The sequence below is a fragment of the Perna viridis genome, chromosome 13, assembly GCF_037379345.1.
Source record: "Perna viridis isolate PV_CMFRI_1.1 ecotype Kerala chromosome 13, ASM3737934v1, whole genome shotgun sequence".
Lineage (NCBI taxonomy): Eukaryota > Metazoa > Mollusca > Bivalvia > Mytilida > Mytilidae > Perna > Perna viridis.
In genome coordinates, this window is record NC_142457.1 from 27,663,652 (window position 1) to 27,688,171 (window position 24,520).

At 32.6% G+C, this 24,520-nt stretch overlaps 2 protein-coding genes and 1 long non-coding RNA gene across 7 annotated transcripts; 2 read left to right on the plus strand and 1 right to left on the minus strand.

Moving 5' to 3' along the window:
• Window positions 1-5,669: 5,669 nt before the first annotated feature.
• LOC148600183 (uncharacterized) lies at window positions 5,670-7,870 on the minus strand. Its single transcript, XR_015918171.1, has 2 exons — window positions 7,768-7,870; window positions 5,670-6,951 (listed from the first exon to the last, which is right to left on the minus strand). It is a non-coding gene; the product is annotated as an uncharacterized LOC148600183 (long non-coding RNA).
• LOC148600184 (uncharacterized) lies at window positions 6,884-12,829 on the plus strand. Of its 2 annotated transcripts, XM_088559360.1 has the most exons (6): window positions 6,884-6,970; window positions 7,861-8,150; window positions 9,653-9,804; window positions 10,169-10,291; window positions 11,180-11,273; window positions 12,535-12,829. In XM_088559360.1, exons 2-6 carry the CDS (start codon window positions 7,985-7,987, stop codon window positions 12,777-12,779), a joined length of 780 nt encoding a protein of 259 aa, XP_088415486.1. In that variant the 5' UTR covers window positions 6,884-6,970; window positions 7,861-7,984; the 3' UTR covers window positions 12,780-12,829. The 2 variants fall into 2 exon arrangements, with proteins under 2 accessions (XP_088415486.1, XP_088415485.1); XM_088559359.1 differs by lacking the exon at window positions 6,884-6,970 and having other exon boundaries at window positions 7,465-8,150.
• Window positions 12,830-14,545: 1,716 nt separating this feature from the next.
• Window positions 14,546-20,081, plus strand: LOC148600185 (ras-related protein rab-6.2-like). 4 transcript variants are annotated; one of them, XM_088559368.1, is made up of 6 exons: window positions 14,546-14,981; window positions 15,634-15,761; window positions 16,731-16,882; window positions 18,618-18,806; window positions 19,239-19,332; window positions 19,724-20,081. In XM_088559368.1, the coding sequence occupies exons 2-6, from the start codon at window positions 15,635-15,637 to the stop codon at window positions 19,768-19,770; spliced, it is 609 nt and encodes a 202-aa protein (XP_088415494.1). In that variant the 5' UTR covers window positions 14,546-14,981; window position 15,634; the 3' UTR covers window positions 19,771-20,081. The 4 variants fall into 4 exon arrangements, with proteins under 4 accessions (XP_088415494.1, XP_088415495.1, XP_088415491.1 ...); XM_088559369.1 differs by having other exon boundaries at window positions 14,547-14,981; window positions 18,618-18,743; XM_088559365.1 differs by having other exon boundaries at window positions 14,548-14,981; window positions 19,746-20,081.
• The last annotated feature ends 4,439 nt before the right edge of the window (window positions 20,082-24,520 follow it).

Below are 24,520 nucleotides of genomic sequence, written 5' to 3' on the forward strand. Positions count from 1 at the left end.
ACAATGTTTTTGCTAAATCGGGGTCTTTGAAAACTGATGTAGCATTGACTCATAGAAGAACGTCGAAAATGTAGAGAATTACAAATGCCCCTTAATATCGAACGAAAGCATGCTCCTAAATATTTGTGTAATATTATTCCACCTAAGGTACAATCTATTTCGAACTATCCACTGCGAAACGGAGAGGACATTTCATTGTCGTAATGTAGACTTCTGCTACAAGGGAATCTTTCAACTATTATGGATCAATCTCGACATTACAAATAAGAGAGATTGATTCAGTATCCAAATTTGAGTCAGTTTTAACCAGGAATAAAGATCGATCCATTGTACCAAAACATTTTTCATACGGGTCTAGAAAGCTAAATATACTGACAACCGAATTAAGATATTCTGTATCTTTTCTATTAAGACCTGTCCCGAGTAAATATCATCACAGATCCGCTATGAAGACGTGGAACTAACATTGAAGATGTTCACAACTACCTATTTCATATTTCTTTATATGTAGTCCAAAGACAAACTCTGTGGTACTTATCACTTAACGCAGACATTTTGCTATCTGGAAGCCAAAAATTAACATATTCAGAAAACATTAGTTTTTTTCAGCATGTTTTTCAGTACAGAAAAGTGTGTGATAGATTTATTGTTGTATTATTTGTAAATGACGCTGATATTTTTTTTTTAGTTTTTTGCTGTGATAAAGATCGCCACCACCACATTAACATTACTCATATGTATATAAATGCACTTACCAAGTCTTATACATTTATATATGATACCACTGAACGTATCGCCAATTTAATATTTGTATACATACTGCGTGTTAGAATAATTTTCCTGAGCACTAAACCATCAGAAGAAAAAATCACTGAAGGATTTAAGCAGGAATACAGTCGACACCATCCACTCTGTTGGGTAAAAGTTCCATATAGGCATTTAACATCCCTGTTACAATGTGTACTGCATTCTATTACCGATCGTACATGGACTGATTGGAAATGCGATTCACCAACGACTACTTTTTGTTTCTCCACAGAAAAAAATATTTCCACGCATTCTATTGTTCTACAGCAAATCGCTGGGAAACAAATTAAAACAACCCAAGTATTATACATTCTAATGATTCTTCTATCTTCTCTAAATCGGCATTTGTCTATACCTGCATTTATACCTTTATATCCATTCTGGTTCGTTAAAGTGTTCAGCCAATCCACTGTCTTATAAGTGAAGCGAATATAAAATAATGTGAAATTGTAATACTGGTAATTGGTAAAATTATGATTCACTTGTGTTTGTAACAAAAATGCATAAATGAGATTTTGAAATACATGAATTTTCTATTGTGCATTTGAATACAGTTATAATATTGCACACATACTTATTTATGATTTTACTGACCAATAGTCTTACTCAGACGTGTCATTCTATTTGCAATTTGAGGACGCCTACCCTTCTGGTGCACCTGTTCCATCATCCTAGTTTTTAGTGGAGTCTGAGTTGCTCATTACTTTTGTTACTTTGTATGTATTATTTTAATAACTTTATGTTCATTGTTGAGTTTGTCTGTTTTCCATGTCTGGTATTTGTCCCTGGATTACATTCTTTTGATTTCCGCTATAATCTTGGTTCCCTTGATTACTCTTGAAATCCATTCAGCCGAAGTAATTTCTGCAACGATGGAAATCTGACTGATTTGTGGAATACCAGCAGCTGGAGTTAATGTAAGAGACCTGTTGAAGCCAATAACTTGACCACTTCCTGCATCTACTGTAATTCCATTCCAGGCTAGTAGAGGACGCTTACCCTTCTGTTGCATCTGCTGCACTCCCAGTTTTCAGTGGAGTACTATTCGCTAGTTTACTTACGTGTCTTTGTCCTTATTATTGTGGTTATACCACATTCTTTGTATTGTGTGTCTACATTGTCTAGTCGTTGGATTGTGTCCTTTTTGATTAACGTCCGAATCCTTGTTTCATTGATTTGCCTTTGATTTTCATATGATTGAATGACAAGTTTATCAGAAAATCATTTGCTAAGGTAACCGCTTATTTCTACATTAAGGAGGTAGAACTAGGGTAAGGGACACAATACTTGCAAATCATTGGAACGCGTGTATTCATCATTATACATTAATCTCGGGTAATTTTGACTGATTTCATTCTGTTTTAAATGAAAGCTTGATAGACTTTGGTGAAATTGAATGTGGTACAAACATACCACTGATTTCACTGGACTTATGCCCCTTACCATAGGTCTACCTCATTGAGTACTTTAGTTGGACTTCGTTTTTCGTCCTATTTTCGCTTTTTGATGTTTATAACATTTTACATATGTAAAAAAAATTAAATTGTGATGTTTAAAATGTAAAAGATGAATGAACTGGAGATAACAATATCATTTACATCGTAATGTTGACGTTTTAAAGGATCGGGCAACGGGTTTAACTCAATCGGTTTTTAGTAAGGACTTTAATATATAAAGATAAGACAAATATGACTGAGTGTTATCACTGAGCATTCATCATTCTTGATGGTTTCGGGCGTAATAGATATGTACACAATCTCTTAACTATTCTTCTTTTTCCATGCTTAATGTATATTGACCTGTTATTAGGATTTGGAAGTTTCAAATCGTCTGAGAAAGAAGCATACATTCTAGATTGATTTTTAATCCTGGGCTCAACTCATTAGAAAGAATGCAGGAAATCATCAATGATATGTTTCTATAAATTTGATTATCTTTGAGTGAACGAGAAAATATCATAGATTAAAGTTTTTAGATGAAGTGCAGAAGAGTTGATAAAATCGTTAGATCTTGTTCTGAACAATTAAAATTAGTTTTAAGAACGTACTAAGAATTAAAGCATTTTCTACAAAACATGTACTAGTAAATCAAATTAGTATGTGTACCCGAGGACTAACAACACAAACACAACCAAATGCCGTCGACATACGAATTTTCACGACTGTTAATTCTTCCGCATTCTGTCAACTGAACATTTTAGGTATATATTTGTTTTTCGGCTTTGGAAAAACGCTGAAAGTGATTCAAAGTCTTTTAATTTCGTGGGTACTCATTTTTAGCTTTTCTACGTCTGACACCAACATAGCGAAAAGTAGACACGTTTACATTGATTGTATGAATAACCCACGATTCGATAACTATTTCCAAAGCATGTTCCTCACTGTGAATCTTGACCTACCCTTGAAATCGACGGAGAAAAAAAATCAACAACAAAACTAATAGACATACTAAATGGTTTTGCATTCCAAATAACCATCATTCCAAATAGCCATCATCCCAAATAGCCTTTATTTTAGTAGTAACTCAATCAATTTCTATTTTTTTATGTTGACTTTATAAGGAAAGTTTTGCAAGATCACTTTATGTAATCTCGGTATAGTTATATGTTTGGTTGATACGAAGGCGAATTATATTTACCTTTCAAGACATGCTTCCGGTTTGAAAAATATAATGTCAAATGACCAAGTGTAACAGGATTTGAATCGCTACTTTTCTATATAAAAAAGAAGGGTGGTATAACATTCCAAAACCTGATAGGTTAGGCTCTTTTTGCGACGAGAATATAGGCGACGAATACCATGTGTTTTTTATTTGTGTAAATATAAATAAGGATATGTGGTATGATTGCCAATAGGATCATTCACCAAATTTCAAGCAACGAACAATTAAACTGGTCGCCAAAATGTATTACTATGAGTATCTCAATATATCAATCGCATCAAAATAAGTGGATTACTCACACATAGCAATTTGGATGCGTTTAAAAGGTTATCTGCTATGTTATGATAGATTTATCACTTTTGCTCTCTGTGTCTGTATTTATGTCTGTATTTATTATTTCTCATTTCTGTTCTGTATGTTATATTGATTGACATCATATATAACAGATCTGTGTTTGAGTCTAAATGAAATCTGCAAGCTGGATGTATTTTTTCTTCTCATCCTGCTCCATTCCATTCCGCAATTCATACGTTGTTCGATAGCATGTCGGTGTTACAAGTACTTTAAAGAAAAATTATCGTCAAGACTTGTACATATAAGCATTTCTATCATGATTTACATACCCCGAGATAGGACTCATCATTTTAAAATTTTTGTAACCTATTTGTCGATCGTTAAAATGATATTAACTTTCTGTTGATCATACATACTATTTAAATATCGATTTGGTTTGTTTTTTTATTGAATTAGATAACAACTTTAAATAATTGAAAATAATGCATATGATTCAATAACATCATATTCATAATTATTATTTCTGTATTCAGATCTGTACTTTAGAGAAAATTATAGTTTTCTCCCACTAAAACCTACCAAATCAAACAAAATAAAAAACGATGACTTTTGCAAAGTGCCAATTCATGTACAATCTTTATAATTTTTATCTTAAAAACGCAACACGCAAATGGAAAGCTATGGCTTGTTATGTGATCAGTAACTGTTTCTGAATATGAAACAAAATTGAATTCGGAGAGTTTTTGACAATCATGAATCACCTCCTCTCTGATTTTTATAAAGACTGATACTTAATTTAGTTTTGTATATAGGACATTCTATGTATTTGGTTATAATGCTGCTGATTAAAGAATTTAACAGAATATCGCTGTGTGCAGTATTCACATGATTTTATATAGGTATTTGAAATATATTATATCACCAATTTGTTTTCAGGTTCTGAAATATGTTATATCACCAATATGTGTTCAGATGCTGAAATATATTATACCACCAATTTGTTTTCAGGTTCTGAAATATATTATATCACCAATCTGTTTTCAGGTGCTTAAATATTTTATGTTTGTTTGTTTGTTTGTTGGGGTTTAACATCCGCGCAGCAATATTTCAGCTACATTCAGACGATGAACATGAAATTGATGATAAAATGAACATGAAATGATGATGAAATGAAAAAGGGATGGGACACAAGGACAATGGGGTCGACAAATTTTGATTGCCACTGGAAATAGGGAGAGGTGGGTAGGGTCGGGCAATTTAGCCTCCTGTGGCGGAGCCCTATGGTTCCTACTCCGGGAGAATACCACAGTAGGGTTCTTTAACGTGCGAGGAACGTGGCATCTTTCCCAACACTGTGCACCACTATGCTTTACGGTCAGGTTTTCCGTATTATAGCCTGACAACCCCAGCATGTAACACGCCAGGGGTACCCCATTCCACCACCTGGGGCACACATCCCAGTTGCTCTGTGGGCAGAGCGCCCTAGCCCCCGGCTAGGGTTCTGAGCACTATTTAGTCGCCTTTTACGACAAGCTTAGCGCTGCTGCAGGCCTATTCTTTTAACACCCGGACCTGCACGGGGCCTGAAATATTTTATATCACCAATTTGTTTTCAGATGATGAAATATATTATACCACCAATTTGTTTTCAGGTGCTGAAATATATTATATCACCAATTTGATTTCAGATGCTGAAATATATTATATTAGCAATTTGTTTTCAGATGCTGATAGTGAATAAAAACAATCCGGAAACCTAAAAGGATCAAATACCAAACAGAATAACTCAGCAAACACATCACACAACACGAATAACTAAAAGAAGAAGTAGGAAAACGAAACGCTGGAAACTCACAGAAAAGTCGGCTGACCTTAAGGTAGGTAGTCAATTTAAAAAGAAAAAAAAGAAGTGTTGAATTGTTTTTATTCGCTTTTTGCAATCAAGTAAGCGTTTAGTGAATCGTAGAGCCAAAACAATAAGAATAGACAAAACACGTGTAATATAAATATTATAGTTGTTTAGTTAACGCTTTATATTAATGTTTGTGAAATTGTTATGACTTTCCAAGAACGGCAAACAAGTCGTAGCCAATACGATGGATCGGTTTGGGGCTAAGAATGGATCATGTCTTTTAAATGCACTTCTTAAAGCCTACTAATGCATTAATAATCGATAAAACCAATTGTATCCTTTTGACTTCAATATTTCAGTAGCTATTTATACATTGTAAATAGCAATATTTCTGAAATAAAATTGAAAGCAGAGGCAAAGTACTCTTTCATAGTCGGAACCAATTACAGAATACGTAACATATTAGTTTTAAACCTACTACGTATATATTAATGTGGTAGGGAATACACAGTGGCTGTCTTTCACTTGTTTTTGCAATTCGAATCTACTGACATATTCATTTCAATACTTTTAGAAAGCAAAAAGTGTATATTTTCATCAAAGATAACAATTTTCAGCTTATTGAAAGTCATTACAGTAAATGCGTTTAATATAAAAAAAATAAGTACTTAATTAATGTTGATTAAATAAGCAGGAGCTAGAGTATACAGGCAAATATGCCACACATGAGAATCGTATGGTTTGCATCATATGATTATCATTTAAATCGAGCACCATATGATAATCATGTGTTTCGGTTTACATATGATCACATATTTATCATATGATAATCATATGTTTTTCCCAAACATATGATTGTCATATGTTTTAAAGTCAAAATTAACTTATGAGAATATGTTAAATATCATATAATTGTCATATGATTACCATATGGTTATCATATGTGGCACATTTGGCTGTGTAAGTATAAGTAGATGTAAGTGACTTAAGGTTTGAAGGTATGTTTCAACAGCAATATACAAAATAATGTCAAATCATAATTCAAATTATAACCTAACCTGATTGCTCTAGACAAATACATTCAGTCGAACTTACAGGCACAATTACTTAATATACATTGCAATCTAATTAAAATTAGACCTATCAATTGTTCCAATAAGTCTCTGCATATAAGATCTAACTGCACTCCATTCTACTTTCTGTTCATATGACTGTTTCAGAATTCTCTTGTGTTTTTCATTTGAATCATGACAGATGCATTCTGATTGGCTGATGAATACGTCATCTGAACAGATGTGAACTTTCTTACTACAAGCTTTATTTATGGAATACTATGCCTGTATGAATTAAAAATATGTAAGCATGTTTAATTTTTAACTTTATAACCATATTTTTCATACAGAAATCAATCATATTCAAAACATCTAAATTTAACCATAAAAACTTTCTTCCGTTAGTCATATGAATAAAGATACTCAACGTTGTATAATATGACATGAACAACTTTCATCCCAGAGTTATATGATTAAAGATGCTCAAGATTTTATAACATGACATGAAGACATGAAACTTGATTTCTTAAGGGTAAAGACTCATATTTTTTTCCAAACTTGATAGCTTAATATATAAGGTAGTTGTAGCCCCCCATACGAACTTAAGATATTTAGCAGTTTCGTAGGATTTACAAAATGTTTTACTTGAAAGTACGATTGACAGTACTTTGACAAGCAATGTCTAGATTTTACTTTTACAGAAATCTTAACGATTTCTGATAACATACTGCTTAATGTTTTAATAAAACGATTAAAGTAAATGCATATTTAGGAATAAACAGCATTAACAAAATCGCCATTGAATGCAATTAATTTAATATCGGCAACAAAAAAGCCCTCAGACCTATAAACCGAATTATTCAATCCCTGTCCGTTTCTGATCACATCACAGGGTTACGGTTGCATCGGAAATGATCCGGAAAATATGATCAATTACACACAATAATTTACGCAATGAAATTTCACTTCCTCGTATTCACCTCTTCTTTAAATCGTCGCACGACTACACACAAACACACACACTTATCTTCTAAGTTACGGATATAATAATTTATAATCGATCTTATTAAATATCCCTCTCAATTCAACGAATGACATTACCAATTCATATAAATTTGTGTACGTTTGACAATCCAGGAAGAATATCACCATCCTAAATAGATTTGCATTACAAAATGTTTATTATAATTTCAGCGATATTTACAGGCTTGTATTTGTAGCTTATATAATTTTACAAAGTGAAAATAAGCGCATAGCTATATGGTCACAGTGACTTTGTGTGGTTGTGTATGCAAGAAATCTTGTTTGAATTTTCTTGATGTCGACAACTAATATGGGGGAAGATAAATCAAAACGTGTTCTACACGACGTATCGGAACGTGTTAAAACCGTAATAGTTGGAGATTATTGTGTCGGAAAGACTTCACTGGCTCAGAGATTTGCTAGGAATGAGTTCAGGGAGAAATATAAAAGCACAGTAGCAGGTATAATACATGTATCTACATATTTTGTTGGATGATGTCCTATGATTAAATGTAATAAATACATTACCATTGAAACGTTTCTATTTCATTAGTTGCTGGAATTATAAGAAGATAAGGCATAATAATATAACCTTTGTAATAAGTTTGTTGCATAGGGGATTTGATTTAGCCGTTACAGATAAAAGTGTGTCAATTGAAAACGTTTTGTTGCACGTTGGTCCGTTATTAGTTATAGCAAGCGTAATTTCATTGTAGTATTTGGGCCTTCATTACAGAAGGTAAAAAGTCATTTTATTCTTCCAATGTCGTTTGTTGCATTAGGGCCCATAATTTCTCCACTATGTGTATTTTCTTAATTATCTTTCTAATTATTTTGCTACATTGTGATTCTGTTTATATGTAGAAGGTTCATTATCATTGTATCATTGGTTATTTGTCCGTCGAATGATAGCAATTGTAGTATGACGATAATGTTTGTAATTTAGAAAAAAATGCACATATTTTACATATTATTCAATAACCATAAATGAAATTGTAACTGTCGTGGCACAATTAAAAAGCTGAGACATTTGGCTTCCTAATGACACCTATATATGTGAATTAACTTTAGTAGAAACTTGACGTATAAAAAATAAACATTTTTGATTTTTGCATCAACGAGTTGTAAAAAGTGAAAAAGAGCAAAAAAAGATTTTTTTTGACACATATGATACTTTTAAATCATATTGGAGTCGATAAGTTGGGGAAGGGTGCAAAGGGGATTATCTCAGCCCACCAACTCTATACTTTGGTATTTATTTTTACATGATTAATCCTTTGTCAGATGTATAGTACCATTGCTTTCTTTGTAAGTATTGTTACATGTGGATCTATGATAAAGAAGAACTGCGTTGAACATCGCAGTTTAATTTCTCTGAACAGAGTGGGGATATGGTTCTCTTTTTGGTAATTGTGGTTTCTCTGGTGTAGATACCATTCCTTTGTATCAGATGGAGTGCTAGGCCTCCCTCGTGGATATTCTTGCCTTCGAAAGCAAAGTAGTGTTTTGTTTTGTTTTTGTTTTCCTGCATTCATACCAAATGATATTTATTACTCTATGTTAAAGCAAACATGACATTTAAAATTTCGCACGTGCAAAGAAACTGTGTCTTAAAGCTGTAATTCTCATAAGTGTCGAGTTATTATTGAAATATTGTAATGATAAGTACTTAAAATTTAAATGGAAAATGTCAAATTGAAATTGACTTTCGAAGAACCCGTGTGTGAACAAAATCAGTTATCGGAAACAAAAAACAACAAAAAAAAAAAAGAAACAAACAAATAAACCGGAGGTATTCATCAGTAAGGCAATTCAAGGACATTACAATTTGATTCATGGCCAAATCTCAAAACAGAAAACATGGACAATCAACACACGCGATTTAGACACCAGTTGTAATGAGTTGTTAATCCAGTAAAACGTGAAATTTGATTGCAAACATGCCATCAATTTCTATTTTCAGCTAGCTTTTTTGCACAATCTATAGAGATCGATGGGAAGAAAATAATCTTTCAGATATGGGATACAGCAGGACAAGAGAGATATAGAAGTCTAATTCCAATGTATCTTCGTGGTTCCAGAGTGGCTTTTGTTGTATATGATATATCAAATCAAGTAGGTGAAGATTAAACATATTGATAGTAAAAACAAAGGGACCACACTTCAAAACAAAAATAAAAAGCATACAGATACATTATGTTGCAAAGAAGAAAATACCAAACCAAAACAAAACAAAAACAAAACAGAAAAAAAACTATAATGCATTGATATCTTTAGCCGAGAACCAGTGAAACGATCGGGTAATCAATGAATTATCAATAAATACCTTATTTTAAAAATCTATATTATAATTTATATTTAACACCCATGACTAATTACTTTGGGATATTTTTAATTGTTCGTTTTATTTAATTGACAAAAAGCACTAAAAGTCATGTTTTAAAAAATAAAAATAATAGTTAAACTATGTTTTTTTTAGGAATCCTTTAAAAATTTAAAATTCTGGACAAATTATCTAAAAGAAAATGGGCCAACAGAAATGCAGTTGGCAATACTGGGTAACAAATCTGATCTTCAATATAACAGAGAAGTTCCGTTAACGGTATGCTCTAATTGTAGACAAGACATTTTAACATTATCAATATCTCATCTGTTTTGATTACTGATTTAACCGTTGTTTATCTTGTACTGTTAGTATTGGAAGAAAACAGCAACAGTTAACTGGAATGAAAGCCTGAGGCTTCACGTGCTATTAAACCTGGTTTAACACACCATTTCCAGCGGAAATGCCTGTACCTGTCAGGACAATTTGGTTATTTTCAACTTTTCGGTTTTGGCCTTGAACTTTGCTTCTTTTGACTATTTACGGAGCTTTTTCCTGATTTGTTCAAAGCAGAGGACGCTTACCCTACCGGTGCACCTGGTCCATGCTCCCAGTTTTTAGTGGTCCGAGTTGCTCATTTGCTTTTGTTACTTTGTATGTATGATTTTAGTTACTTTATGTTCTTTGTTGTGTATGTCTGTTTTCCATGTCTGGTCTATGTCCCTGGATTACATTCTTTGATTACCGCTATAACCTTGGTTTCCTTGAGTACTAGTGCAACATGTCAATAGCTTAACTTTCCTCTTTCGTCTACAATTAACTTGACTTTTTATGAGCAACTCGGCGGATGTTTCAAGAAAAGCAGAGAACGTTACCGCACCTGTGCACCTGGTCCATGCTCCCAGTTTTTAGTGGAGTCCGAGTTCTTCTTCATTTACTTTTATTACTTTGTAAGTATCATTTTGGTTGCTTTATGTTCTTTGTTGTGTTTGTCTGTTTTCCATTTTATTTAGCTACCATTCAAAACTAAAAGTTGACCAGTGTTGAACGAAAAAAACAATTAAAAACACAATATCAAACTAACGAAAAAACAAACAGTTTTCTGTTCAATTTGGAAATTAATGAAATCTTAAGTATTTCAACATGATTTGTGTTTGTTTTCTCCAGGAAGCAAAAGAGTTCGCGATAGATATTGGAGCTTATTTTTTGGAAGTTTCTGCAAAATCGGGAGAAAATGTTCAAAAATTATTTATCGACACCGGTAAGACAGGAACCTATTAGTATAGATATCAAAAGCAAGACAAATGCATGACGTTTTTGTGACAAAATAGAACAGTAAAATACTCAAAATGAGAATTAGTCGAAGTGTCTGTAAACTTTCACCACGTTTGGGTTGTTGTCTCTTTGACCTTTCATTCTAGATATATGTATCTTAAATTTGATATATGCCTTTGAAACTTAGTGCGAACTACAATACTAAAAATATAATCACAGTTTCAACTATTATAAAAATAGGAGATGTGGTATGATTGTCAATGAGACAGTTATCCATCATATACCAAGCAACAAACAATAAAACGTCTACAGGGCACCCTTCGGTATTCAATCATTGGCAAAACCCATACCATAAAGCATAATGTAAAAGCTTATAATTTCTGATAAAGTCTTAAACGCCACTAAGGTTGTTTAAAAATCATTTTACCTCATTTGGGAATATTTAAACAATACAAATGTCCTTCTGGTAGGGTTATCCAATTGTATATTCAATGCTTTGTTTCTGACCGCTTGTTTAATTGTTTAAATGTAAGTGTTTGTAAGATTCAGGCAAAATGGGAAAAATCAAAAACACGCAAGTCAAAATCTCACCGATCTGACAATGTAATCACTCAAGGATACGTTCTCTATTTGAAAAAAAAAAACATTATTTTATCTCTCCATCACTGGCTGTGTGAAGAAATTTTAATAGAATCTTAGAAAAATTAGATTTTTGACAGATTATCTGCCCTTGAAATGTTCATTTTCAGTGTATTTCAATGAAATTGTAACTGAATTGTCCAGCATGATATAAGAAATCTTGTCTGTTTTCCTTGATTCTGATGGTACAAATAGTCAAATTACACTTTCAAAATTATGGTTTGTTTTCATACCATGTTTCATCCACTGCCTGATTCTTACAGGGATTGACACTTAAGTGATATGGGTTTAATTAATTTAAAGTATCTAACCGTTTTTTAAAAAAAATAGACAAACGTTAAAACGACGCTTTGAAAATCTATACACGCAAAAAACATGGTATCTTTTCTTACCAACATGTTCAAATGAATAGGTCTAAAGCGATTCACTTCGTCCAGAACTTGTTTAATGTATTATAAGAGTTGCATTCGAAGTGAATGTTTTGTAAAATTACAAAGGCTTAATAAATGTGTTTTCTATCGAGCTTTAATCTAGCAAATATATATAGCAATTGTATGTAGAATTAAGAATATGATCAGTGAATCAAAATCTTTATTATTAATTTTCAGGAAAGTCTTTGCTTACGGGTCTGAGTATGGAGAAGATGTTGTTAAGCCGCTCAATTAAGCTGGACTCAAGAGCAAAAAAGCATAGATCTAACTGTTGTTCTGGTATAGGCCACAGAGAATCTGACAGTTCAAAGTCAAATAATCACGAAAACTATGAAACTCTAAATACTAATCAATTTCAGAGCAAACCTACCCGCGACAATGTCCTTTATCAATTGGATCACGTTTTTCCACTTAGCCAATAATACGACAACCATATCTCTTACAATGGTTTAATAAAATGTGATTACGGGTTTTTTTGGTGTTGTTATTGTTTTGGGGTATAAACACTTAATACACCTGTCTCTTTGTTCAGTTTTCACATGTCCTTTATTTCGATTCTTTTCAATCTTAATATCTTTAAAACGTTCACTGTCTCGAATATGAAAATCAAAATATAAATAGTTATATAATAAGGTTTTCAGATAGAGTTCTATTCTCGTAGTAGACACGTTGCTTTATTTGGTATTTCATTCAAACAATAGGTGTGATTGATTTTGGAATGTTAATATTGATGATAATTGATGATAATCTATCAGGCTTTCCAATGGCCATTGTTTCGTACACAAAATCGTATCAAAATAATTCTTCTTTGTTGACCAACATTTTCATGCTTTAACCAACATGTAAAGATACTTCAAGGATCATATAAATACCATATTAAGATATTATTCGATGTTTAATATGACGCTTATTGCATATGTTAGCCCTTAACAGGTGTTCAGATGCCTTGCTACAAACAAATAGGCAAAGTACAGATCTGTCTTAAACCAAGCAGAACCTTATGATTAGTGATTCAAGCATTTCTTAATCCCAAATATTGTTTTGTTGGAAATCCTTCATTAGACCACATAGAAACTGTAAAAAAAAATATTAAAGTGCAAATGAAAGTATTAACTTTTAAAATTAGGTTACATTCTACCACAGAAAAGTATGGAAAAATTTACCGTCAGAATTTTTATACTAAAACAGTCAAAAACTATCACAAAATATATGGCAGATCCGAGGAAATCAACATATGAAAAACTGTTTTAGGACGTAAAAATATATTTGAACAGTTTCATTGATTGTCTTGAGATATGATGAATCACTCCCTGCCTGGTTTTAACAAAGAACCATTCTTAAGATGTCTTATTACAATCGACTGTATTAATTGGTAAAACCTCCCCGAAAACTTCCCGAAATTCAAATCCAGTGTAATGGATTACTCCAAAACGTTCGACATCTTTAAATATTTGTTGCCAGAAGCACTTAAAATAGTTCTTGAATCGGATACGTATTTCCATTAGATGTTACATGTATGTATGTTTAATCTACTAATATGGTATAGTATTGGATGATTACTAATTTATGTTTAATGAAACCTGTCTAAATCGGACCCCTTATGGACTTGAATTGATTCGGTTTAGAGAGGTGTTTTGTTCACCAAGGTTCATTTTTAAATGGTATTAAAAGACTTGAAGCGGCAAGGTCAAATGTATTTATATACATATCTCAAAAGTCGGAAACTTACTTTATGATTCTCTTGTTCTCCAGCCTTATTTTGTCATTTCACCTTTATTTCCTTTTCATGTCGCATGATATTAGTTTGTTTTGTACAATTTGGTATTTTTTAAGGCCGTATTATCGGTTGTTGCTTTTGTTATTTTGTATGTGTTCCTTAGTTTAACTTTGTCAATTGGATTTTCAGTCGCATTTAGTCTTATCATTCTTCATTTCACCTTTTACCAATTGAACAGAGCAACAACAACAAAAAAACAAGATAAAACAAAACAAAACAAACAAAAACAAACAAAAACAAAAAACAAAACAATAAAATTTGAGCGTACGTGTATTTCACTGCTATTAGGCTAATTGCTCTAAATTTGTCTTTATAGAACATTGTTGTAGATACATTTCAAATACATCAAAAACTTTATGTATCAATTTAAGGTCAAAGTGTAGGATAACAGGAAGTGGTACATTGTACATTGTATGTTATTTCAGAAATATACACTTATATGTATGTGATACAAGGCAAGGAAATAATGTATTGGTATTTCGGTTTCAGTGCGAATTTGTTTACCGATAACTAACAATAAACGGAAAAAAGAAAACTAAAATATAAAAAAACATTTTCTGACAGAGTGGGTGTGTACAGATTACTTACAACAAATAAGTTTATTCTATATATTCCAATACAAAGAAGGCATTAACACTTGAATAAACCCGTTTACTCTATTCTAACAAAAAGTGACGGAATACTGTTATACCAAACAACGTGTGGATACATTGTCGTACTCAAGAATCAACATACCATACTGGTCTTCAGTACTTATATATACATTACTATATAACGGGAAAAAAGAATGTATGAAAGTTATTGTCCGATTTTAGAGTTCTGTTAATCGATCGATTCTAAATCTCAAGTAAGTACTTTATATATAAAGTAACTGACGATATACAAATTTCCAATATTTGTTTCATTTTCACAAGGAAATGGCGCTTATACACAAATGTACCAAAGACCGGTTGTGCCAAGATTTGACATTTTGCAGTTCTAAGTTTCAAGTTTTCTTTTTTCTTTTTTTTTTTTTTGTTTTGTTTTTTTGTTTTTTTTTAATTTTTTAAAAAGTTTCAAATGTACAAAAATAAGAATGTTTGTTAAGACCTTAACTGTTACTGAATAATCTCTCCTAACAAGTAGGCGTCTGGAACAGGGTAGGTTGCTACAAGATTGAAGTCATTACTACAGAAGTTTTATGGTCGCCTTCATGAACTAGTGGATCGTTATGGTGTATTCATCGGCGCCATGAAAACTGATTTGTTCAACGTGTCATAGTTTTCCTTTCCTCTTTCGACTACCCCGGACTTAACTATTTATGAACAACTCGGTCTATCTAGTTTTCAGTTGAAACAGAATGAAATCAGTCAAAATTACTCTGATGCTTACATGAGATTGATGTAAACTAGTACACACAAACGTTCCAGTGATTTGTAAGAATGTCTACTTCCTTAAATGCGTTTGAAATAGGTTTTTAAGTCGTTTTTATCATTCCAAATTTGTATTTGTTGTATCAGCATGGAAAACGGACCACTGATAAAGGCTAAAGTCGTTGTTGTTGGTGATGGTGGAGTAGGAAAGACGTCTCTTGCCGTCAGATTTACAGACGATTCATTTTCCGATCATTACAAGCAAACTGTTGGTGGTAAGTTTCGTTCCAGATATTTCAAGTTCTAGATGCCCCATAAACGGAAATACACGACACTTTACAATAAAACAAATATTTTAATGTGATCTTGATATTTTTTGTTAACAGTTCGATGTTATAGACAATGTTCCAAAAATATGATTTATCAGCCTATTTGTGCATTGAGAACTATAGGTCATTGTTAAAAAAATATGGGATATGCTCATGATATTCATTCTGAATATAGACTATAAGAAAATTATATTGTCTAGCGCTCGATTCTTATTGAATATCTTGAAATTCTGTCACTGGTCGTTAAACTTATTTTCTCCGTTTTTCAATAAGGACATTAGGGTTTCATTTTTTTCGTGAGGTAGAACAAGGAAAAAAGACACGATTTGTTATATTAAAGAAATTATTTTTAAGCAAAACCTCTTTTTCGCAAAAGTTTTTCTAGATATATTTTGTCGAGATGGTTTCTTAATTTCCATATAGCTGTCAATGAAAATACATCCGTCCCATATTGCTATGTTACGCTCTAGTTTGATTAAAACAGATGTTTAAGATGCTGTCCATGTAGAAACCAGGCAGTTTCTATGATATGGTTGGCACATGGTGAATCTCATCCCACTGAATTTTTTGTCCAACTATAGTGTTAATGACATATGTATCTCAAATATTCAAAGATTTTTTTTAAAGTCGACCATGGTTGGCTCGGAAAAATGATTTTAAAGTTCCCTAAAAAAAACAACAAGCTTTTGCTCTAAATAAAGAGTTATCTCCCTTTTGAAAGAATTTCAATACTTCCTATGTATTTGTTTCTTTTTAATCGGAACAGGTAATCAATACCCAACATTTAAAATTGATCAAGGATGTGTTTGTAAGTAATGAAAATGGGTGAGAATGTTTTGAAAACAACATTTGTCATGTTCCAGTTCTGTCCTTTTTCATAGGCATCTTAACCGTGATTTTATATACCCTTTGTAGCAAGTTTTTGTAGTAGATCATTGATAGTAAAAGACACGACAATTTTATTTCAAATTTGGGACACGGCCGGTCAAGAGAGATTTCGAAGTCTAGTTCCAATGTATCTACGAGACGCTGTTGTGGCTTTGGTTGTGTATGACATTAGCGATAAGGTGTGTAAACATTAAGGCAGTAGACCTAGGGTAAGGGACACAACTCTTACAAATCATTGGAACGTTTGTGTTTACTATTTTGCATCAATTTCATGTAGGCATCAAAGTAACTTGGACCGATTTCATTTCGTTTCAAAAGAAACCTTGAAGGACTTTGGTGAAATTGAATATGATACAAACATATCATTATTTAATGAGTTGTGTCTCTTACCCTATGTCTACCTCCTTAATGTCAGCTGTTTTTGTTTATTTGTTTAAGCATATAGTTTCATGAGAATCAGGTAAAATGGGAAAAATTAGAAACATGCATGTAAGAAACCCACCGATCTAACAATATAATTTCACTCAGGAATGCTTTCTCTATTTGAAAAGATCATCATTTGATATCTGCATCACCGAATTTGCTCAGAAGTAGATTGTTAGAAATGTTCATTTTCAGTGCATTTGAATGAAATTTGAACTCACTTTACCAAAATGATATGACACGGAGTAATCAAGGGAACCAAGGTTATAGCGGTAATCAACAGAATGTAATCCAGAGACAAAGACCAGACATTGAAAAAAGAAATACACAACAAAGAACATAAAGTAACTAAAATCATACATACAAAGTAACAAAAGCTAATGAGCATCTCGGACTGGCATTGGGGCATAGAACAGGCGCACCGGTAGGGAGAGCGGCCTCTGCTTTTCTAGAAACACCCAACGAGTTGCTCATAAAAAGTCAAGTCCGGGGTAGACGAAAGAGGAAATTAAACCTATGACCAGTTAAACAAATCAGTTTTCACAGCGCAGATGGATACACCGTAACGATCCATGAGTTCATGATGACGTCTATAAAATTTTTGAAGTGATGACTTTAATCTTGTAGCAACATAACCCTGTTCAAGAAGCCTATTTGTTAGAATTCTAGCGCGATACAAAAAGTCTGCGTAGTTTCGGCAAGCTTTGGCATAACGTATGAGTTGTGATATGAACACTCCATGTGCAGGTGCTGAAGGGATGTTGCCACAGATGAAAGGAAAGTTAACAATTTTGAATGAAGTCATCACGTTTGTCGTAAAGTTTGGTCAATGATTTTCCTTTACCGTCAATTTCTAAGTGAAGGTCAAGATATGAGGCTGACTTCACAGTGTCTGTAGTATCCTTTATCTCACGTTCTTTGGGGTAAAAAATAATCAGTAACAATAACAATGATAAAAACACATCAACTGTTAGTGCATCATACATTTTGGAAACAGGGAGATTTAATTGTCAAGTGGACTCTATGAATCTAATGAATACTTTTTTGTAAGAGAGATAATGTCTAGTCCAAGGGTACCAGTATAGGAGTGATGGTCACAACTGGGTCGTTTGCCTATATTCACCATTATCTTGATCGTCTTCCTCTCACTTCTCCTTAAAAGCTTGAGTTCCTAAAAATTACAGTAAATTGACCTTACGCGTGCATTATATGCTAACAGTAATTGGTGGGTCAGTCATACGTTCTTTAATTTAGTTATTTTTTCTGCTTCCCATTTATTTTCTATTTAGTTAATCTTGACCTCCCAAAAATATCATTTGACGTTTGAACAAATGATGTATGAAATGACCCATTTTATAGTACTTACATTATAATAGAGTTACAACTGCAAATTCCAAAAATACAACCTGTACAATGTTTCAATATTAGTGTACATAGAAATTCATTAACATAAACATGATCTTTATTTCTAATTGATTTCTTCTTTTTTAGAGAACTTACCATGATGTCGACGATTGGATAAAACAACTTCAACAATATGGTCCAGATAACCTTAAATGCGCACTTATTGGAAATAAAAACGACCTTGAAGATCATTTCAGAGACGTGACGACGGAGGTACATGTATATCACAATCAGTGGTCGATTCAGAAATCAAATGTCATTAGTGTAACATTTGCCGTAAGTCATGACGTCACGATAATATTTTTTCAATGACTAAATAATATCCAACGAATTTTACACTTACTATTTGAATAGGCTCCTATAGAAAGAACGATTTAGTAAATAGAATTTTATGCAAAACAGAGAAAAATTGTTATACAGCGTTTCGAGTAGCCGGAAGTAAACAATTAAAATACAGATCGGTCTTCGATTTTCAATACGTTATATGTCGGAAATTGCGGTAAAGAAACTTAAACTAGAACGAGACTTACATACCTTACAAGCATTGTCTGAATCATATATAGACTGGTACTTAAAGCAACACAGTATAATGGTCATACCAACATTAGACAAAAGCAATGCCTTATTATAATTTGGCGGACATTCTTTTGTTTCGAAATCGTTTAGAAAAGAGAGATGTTCCATTATATTATTTCGTTTTCATTTTAGGAAGGAGCTTCACTGGCAGACAGTCACAACTTATATTTTGCTGAAACATCTGCAAAAACAGGGTATGGTGTAGTTGAAGTTTTCAATGATATAGGTTTGTATTCAAAGTAACTTGGACTAACTTTGATTCTCTTTCAAATGAAAGCTTGATACGCTTTAGGTAAAATTGAATATGATACAAACATATCACTGATTTCAAGAGTTATGTCCCTTACCCTAGGTCTACTTCCTTAAAGACTGCATCCTTCTATAAAAAATAATGCTCAATAGTACAAAGATTTTTTAAATCAAATGGATAAACAGTAAATGGATCAATATATAATTTTAAATTCCGTCAGAAAGCAACCAAATTTTCCACAAAATGAAAGAGTAGTCTCCCTTTCCAATGAATTTTAATGTTTTCGGTGATATTATTTCTTTTTAACTGTAGCAGTTTATCAAACATCAACATTCAACTTTGAGATATGATGCATTTGTTCTTGTAGATTGCATGATTCTATACTCCAGGTACATCGCTAGTGTCAGGACCTAGAAAAGACGAACGTCAACGTCCACGTTCTACTATACCAATCTGCGATTCCATTGTAAATAGGAGAGCGCCAAGGAAATGTTGTAACACCTCTTGATACAGAGTGACTTTGCTGCAAACAGGAATGACGGAAGAAAATGTTGTGCTACTTCTTGATACAAGAGTGATATTTCCCATTTATATTGACAGCTCAAAAATAATAAAGACTAAAAATAACAGTAAAGTATTATCGTAGGGCATCAAACTTTGGGGAACTGATTAGTTTTTTTATAGTTGCCTGTAAGCATTTTGATTAAAATTTAGTTGTACATACATTTTTGTTTTGTAATTCATTAATGTAAGTTCGAAAAGATGGAATTTATAATGTAATTGATTTATTCAGGGGTTCAATATATGCGAACGGGGCTTTGAAAAACATTGCAATTCAATATTGGATTAGTTTAAGATCCGCAATTAAGAAATTAACTACAAGTTTTAACTATTTCAGACATTTATGAAGCTTTTACTGTCTAAGTGATTTTGAAAAGATTGTAAGATTACCTCGTCATGACTAACCCTATACTTACGTTTGTCTAGACAATGATGTTTATAGCATACTAATCTTCGGACTTGAGATTGCGATTCCACTGCGTATGTCATGAAGACTTTTATAACCTCTAAAATCCCCCTTTAGGGATACAAATTTTATTACATGCAGCTCATAAAGGGTGAGATGAAAGGTCAACTATTTGCATTAAAATGTACATCATGCGTTGATGATACATATTTTTCGTTGATCATTTCGATTTTTAAATTTTTTTTAATCATTGGAAGCAATCACATTTCATTATTTTATGTTTTAAACTAACACATTCAACCAATTGTTTTCTCAAAATTGTGCAGTTTTTATCTTGTTTTTTTTATTATTTTTTACAAATCGTCTGCAACTCTTTGATAATTCGTTTAATGTATTATGAAGTCCCGAAAATTTCTAACGTTTCACATTACGTTGAAGTCAAGAAGAATTTCAGCACGACACGGCTGGGAACCCGGCTAGTATGCTAAATGATATTGGCTTTGGTTTTTCATATTGTCTGGGTTAAATATTTCATACTGTAAAGGCAATTTAGGTGGAATTAAAAACAATATTATATAGCTAATTTATAATACGTTTATAATATTCAAACAAATATAAGTAACTACCGTTTCAAATGGAATTCCTTACTGCACAAAGAATAATCAAGTGAACCAAGGTTATAGCGGTAATCAAAAGAATGTAATCCAGTAACAAAAACCAGACATAGAAAATAGACAATGAACATGGAGAAACTAAAAGCATACATACAAAGTAACAAAAGCAAATGAGCAACTCCGACTCCACTAAAAACTGGCATCATGGGCCAGGTGCACCGGTAGGGTAATCGTCCTGCTTGGCTTCTTATTTAAAGTCCTGGTACATATTAACGGAAAACTTCAAAACATTGTTTTCATCGTTTCCACCTTATTAAGATAAACTATTTTATGTTGATATGACGAAAAAATCGTTCAACCAACTTGTTACCATAGTAACTGTAAATGCTGTAGTTAAAAGTCTTGTCGAGATACGAAAAGACTGCCTTATCAAGGAAGTGTTCAATAATATAATTTCAGATGTAAAACACTTTCTGATTGGATAAAATATTTTGTCATTCATCTCATAGACTAAATTTTGTAATGTGATTGTGACGTCATCAACCTTTTTATAAGTCATTTCTTAAATAAAACAAAAACACACAATGATATTTAACAAAAATAAAATGTTCAACAAAGTAATGTGTGAGTACTCTTTTGGTACATGACATGATATCATATGTTACATAATGACAGACTTAAGGAGGTAGACCTAGGGTAAGAGACACAATCTTAAAAATCATTAGAACGTTTGTATGCAGCATTTTACATCAATCTCACGTAAGCATCGAACTAACTTTGATTGATTTCATTCTATTTCAAATGAAAGCTTGATAGGCATTGGTGAAATTGAATATGATACAAACATATCACTGATTTCAAGAGTTGTTTCCCTTACCATAGGTCTACCTCCTTAAGTCTAATGTACTAGATAGTGAGCTCTGTACTTGTTATACGTCTTACCTGTTCTGATACCATGTTTCTATATTCTATGCGTGAAACAGAGAATGTTTTTTCTGTATTTAAAAACAAGTACTACATTTAAAAAAATATAGCCGGCGCAGTAAAATTTGTTCTTTCTACACTTCATTCAGGAATTACACATGCATGGCACGCAATTTAAATTTCGATACAGTTTTTTTTTCTAACGACACTGAATGAGCAGTATCTGGCCAATCGGGAAACAATTGCGATCAGGTGACTCGCGTTTTCATGGAAGAGCGTCTTTGAGGTCAAAGGGTAAAGAGCGAAACTATACCGACTGCGTCAAAAAACTAGAATGTTCTACAATGGAAATGTTTGAGTACTGTTTTGGTACATTATTGTTTTGACATGATGTCATGTGTTACATAATTACAGGCTTAAGACTATAATGTATTAGATAGTGAAGTGTATATTAGTAATGTCTGATACCATGTTTCTATATTTCAATGCGTGAAACAGAGGATGTTTTTTTTTTGTATTAAGTAAAAAATAAACAAAGCGATGTTTCTTTGAAAACATAAATGAACTTTTACACATTGTTTTACATTGTTTCTACATAAGTTTGGGATTTTACCCCAAAGTAAGTAAGTAAGTAAGTAATCTTTATCTAGAGTGCGTGTATACATGTATGTACGATCATACATTACAACCATGAGCTCTGATGAGCTTTTTAACCGACTATCAAATACATCAGCACAATAAACATACATTCATGCTAACACTTTCACAAGAATATAAAGTAGTATGATGAGAAAATAAAACAAAATGCAACATTAAAACAACTAAAAAATAAAAGCAAAATAAAGCATAACCAAAAAAGCACATATAATATGAAGCAAGCAAACGCAAGAAATTAACTCAGACATGAGACAGCAAAGGTTGATACAAACATTACGGTGACATTTTTGCTCCCCCAACCACACACCAATCATTTATATAAACTATAAATTGATCGAAGGAGGTCACAGTTGTGGCCTCATTCGAAAGCAAATTCCATGTACTGCCTCATATCTAAAGCATTTCTTACCGTAGGCTGTGGTTTTTGGTCGGGGTTCCTCCGCTGTGTTTGCATACTTGAAATTACAGTTACTATTTCAAACAGTTACTACATCTTGCAAAAATATTAGACATTGTTTGTTGATAATTTTGAAGGTCTCCAGGGAAATTGTGTGCAACTATCTTGTCTTTAGAGATGGTAATTTTAACTGTTCCAAAAGTGAATTATAAGAAACAACTAAAACGGAGCGCACACTCTTGTATCTTCTCAATTTTTGAAGTATTTTGCTATAGAAGTGCCAAGTTAAACCACAATAGCTAAAATTTGACATTTAAAACAATAATATATAGTGAGCTTCCCGAGCTCCTCTAAATTCCAGAGAACTTGGGATAAAGGACATTACCGACACAATAGAGTCAGCCTCATGTCTTGACCTACATTTAGAGATCGGAGGAAGACGACATAAAGTGTATCATGAACAAACCTTACGATCATTACCCTGATGACTTCTCATTCCGTATTGTTAATTTTCTATTCATCTGTGGCAACGTATCTTCAACACATTCGAATGGGGTTTTCGTATCAAAACTCATACGTTAATCCAGAGCTTATCGTAGCTACTCGAATATTTTGTACCGTGCCGTGCTAGACTTAGGCTTCTGGAACAGGGTTATATTGCTACAAGGTACATCAGTTTTATGGTTGTCATCATGAGTTTGTAGATCCTTATGGCGTATCCATTTGCATCAAGGGAACCAATTTGTTCAGTGTGTCATAGTTTTCCTTTCCTCTTTCGTCTATTCTCATTTTATTTCTGAGAATTTTATGTTTCTAGAAAAGCAGAGGAGGACCCTTAACCTGTCGGTGCACCTGGTTCGTGTCGTGATCCAAGAGCTTTCAGTGTAGTCTAGCCTGCTCATTTACTATTTCTTTGTATGTGTACGTGTTTTTGTTTTTGTTTTTGTCTTTTTCGTTATTTCATATTATTCTTTGTCGTGTTTACTTACACAATTTTTTACCTAACAAACTAACTCCCCTTTTTATAATACTTTATAAGGATAAAAGTGTCCCAAAAGTAAAAGTGTCAATATAACAAAACTTAAAATCTCTGAAATGAAATGTCAAAAATGTATACAAAAACACTCAATAATAGGGTAAATTCTTCCTATCATATGTGACACAATTTTTATGGGTGTCTTCTAGCTATTCCAACATTTTGAAATTACATATTCTACCTATTCCAACATGCAGAGAACAATAGATGTTGTTATAGCCTAATATGTTGTTACAATAATTAGTAATTAATTAGTTTTTCAGGTAAAATTTACCTGAGAATTAAATATGAAAAATTACTGTTTATAAATTTTCCTACAAAATAAATTTTGAGTGAAAATGAATTAAATTCTAATAATATAAGAAAATGAGGAATATGTTTTATTATTCACCCGACAACCATGTTTGTAGACTACGAAACAGCAGTACACAATGCCGCTTACGCAGTATTCCCTGGCATCAACATCAAAGGTTGTTTCTTCCACTACACCCAGTGTATATGGAGAAATGCACAGAAACATGGCCTTCAAACTGCATACAAACATGATGAGTATGTCCACCAACTAGTTC

Coding starts and splice junctions, on each gene's coding strand:
- LOC148600185 (XM_088559365.1), top strand. CDS start 15,635: ATGGAAAACGGACCACTGATAAAGGCTAAAGTCGTTGTTGTTGGTGAT. Junction 16,883..18,617: donor TGTATGACATTAGCGATAAG/GTGTGTAAACAT, acceptor CTTCTTTTTTAG/AGAACTTACCATGATGTCGA. Junction 19,333..19,745: donor TGAAGTTTTCAATGATATAG/GTTTGTATTCAA, acceptor TCTATACTCCAG/GTACATCGCTAGTGTCAGGA.
- LOC148600184 (XM_088559360.1), top strand. CDS start 7,985: ATGTCGACAACTAATATGGGGGAAGATAAATCAAAACGTGTTCTACAC. Junction 9,805..10,168: donor TATATGATATATCAAATCAA/GTAGGTGAAGAT, acceptor TGTTTTTTTTAG/GAATCCTTTAAAAATTTAAA. Junction 10,292..11,179: donor ACAGAGAAGTTCCGTTAACG/GTATGCTCTAAT, acceptor TGTTTTCTCCAG/GAAGCAAAAGAGTTCGCGAT.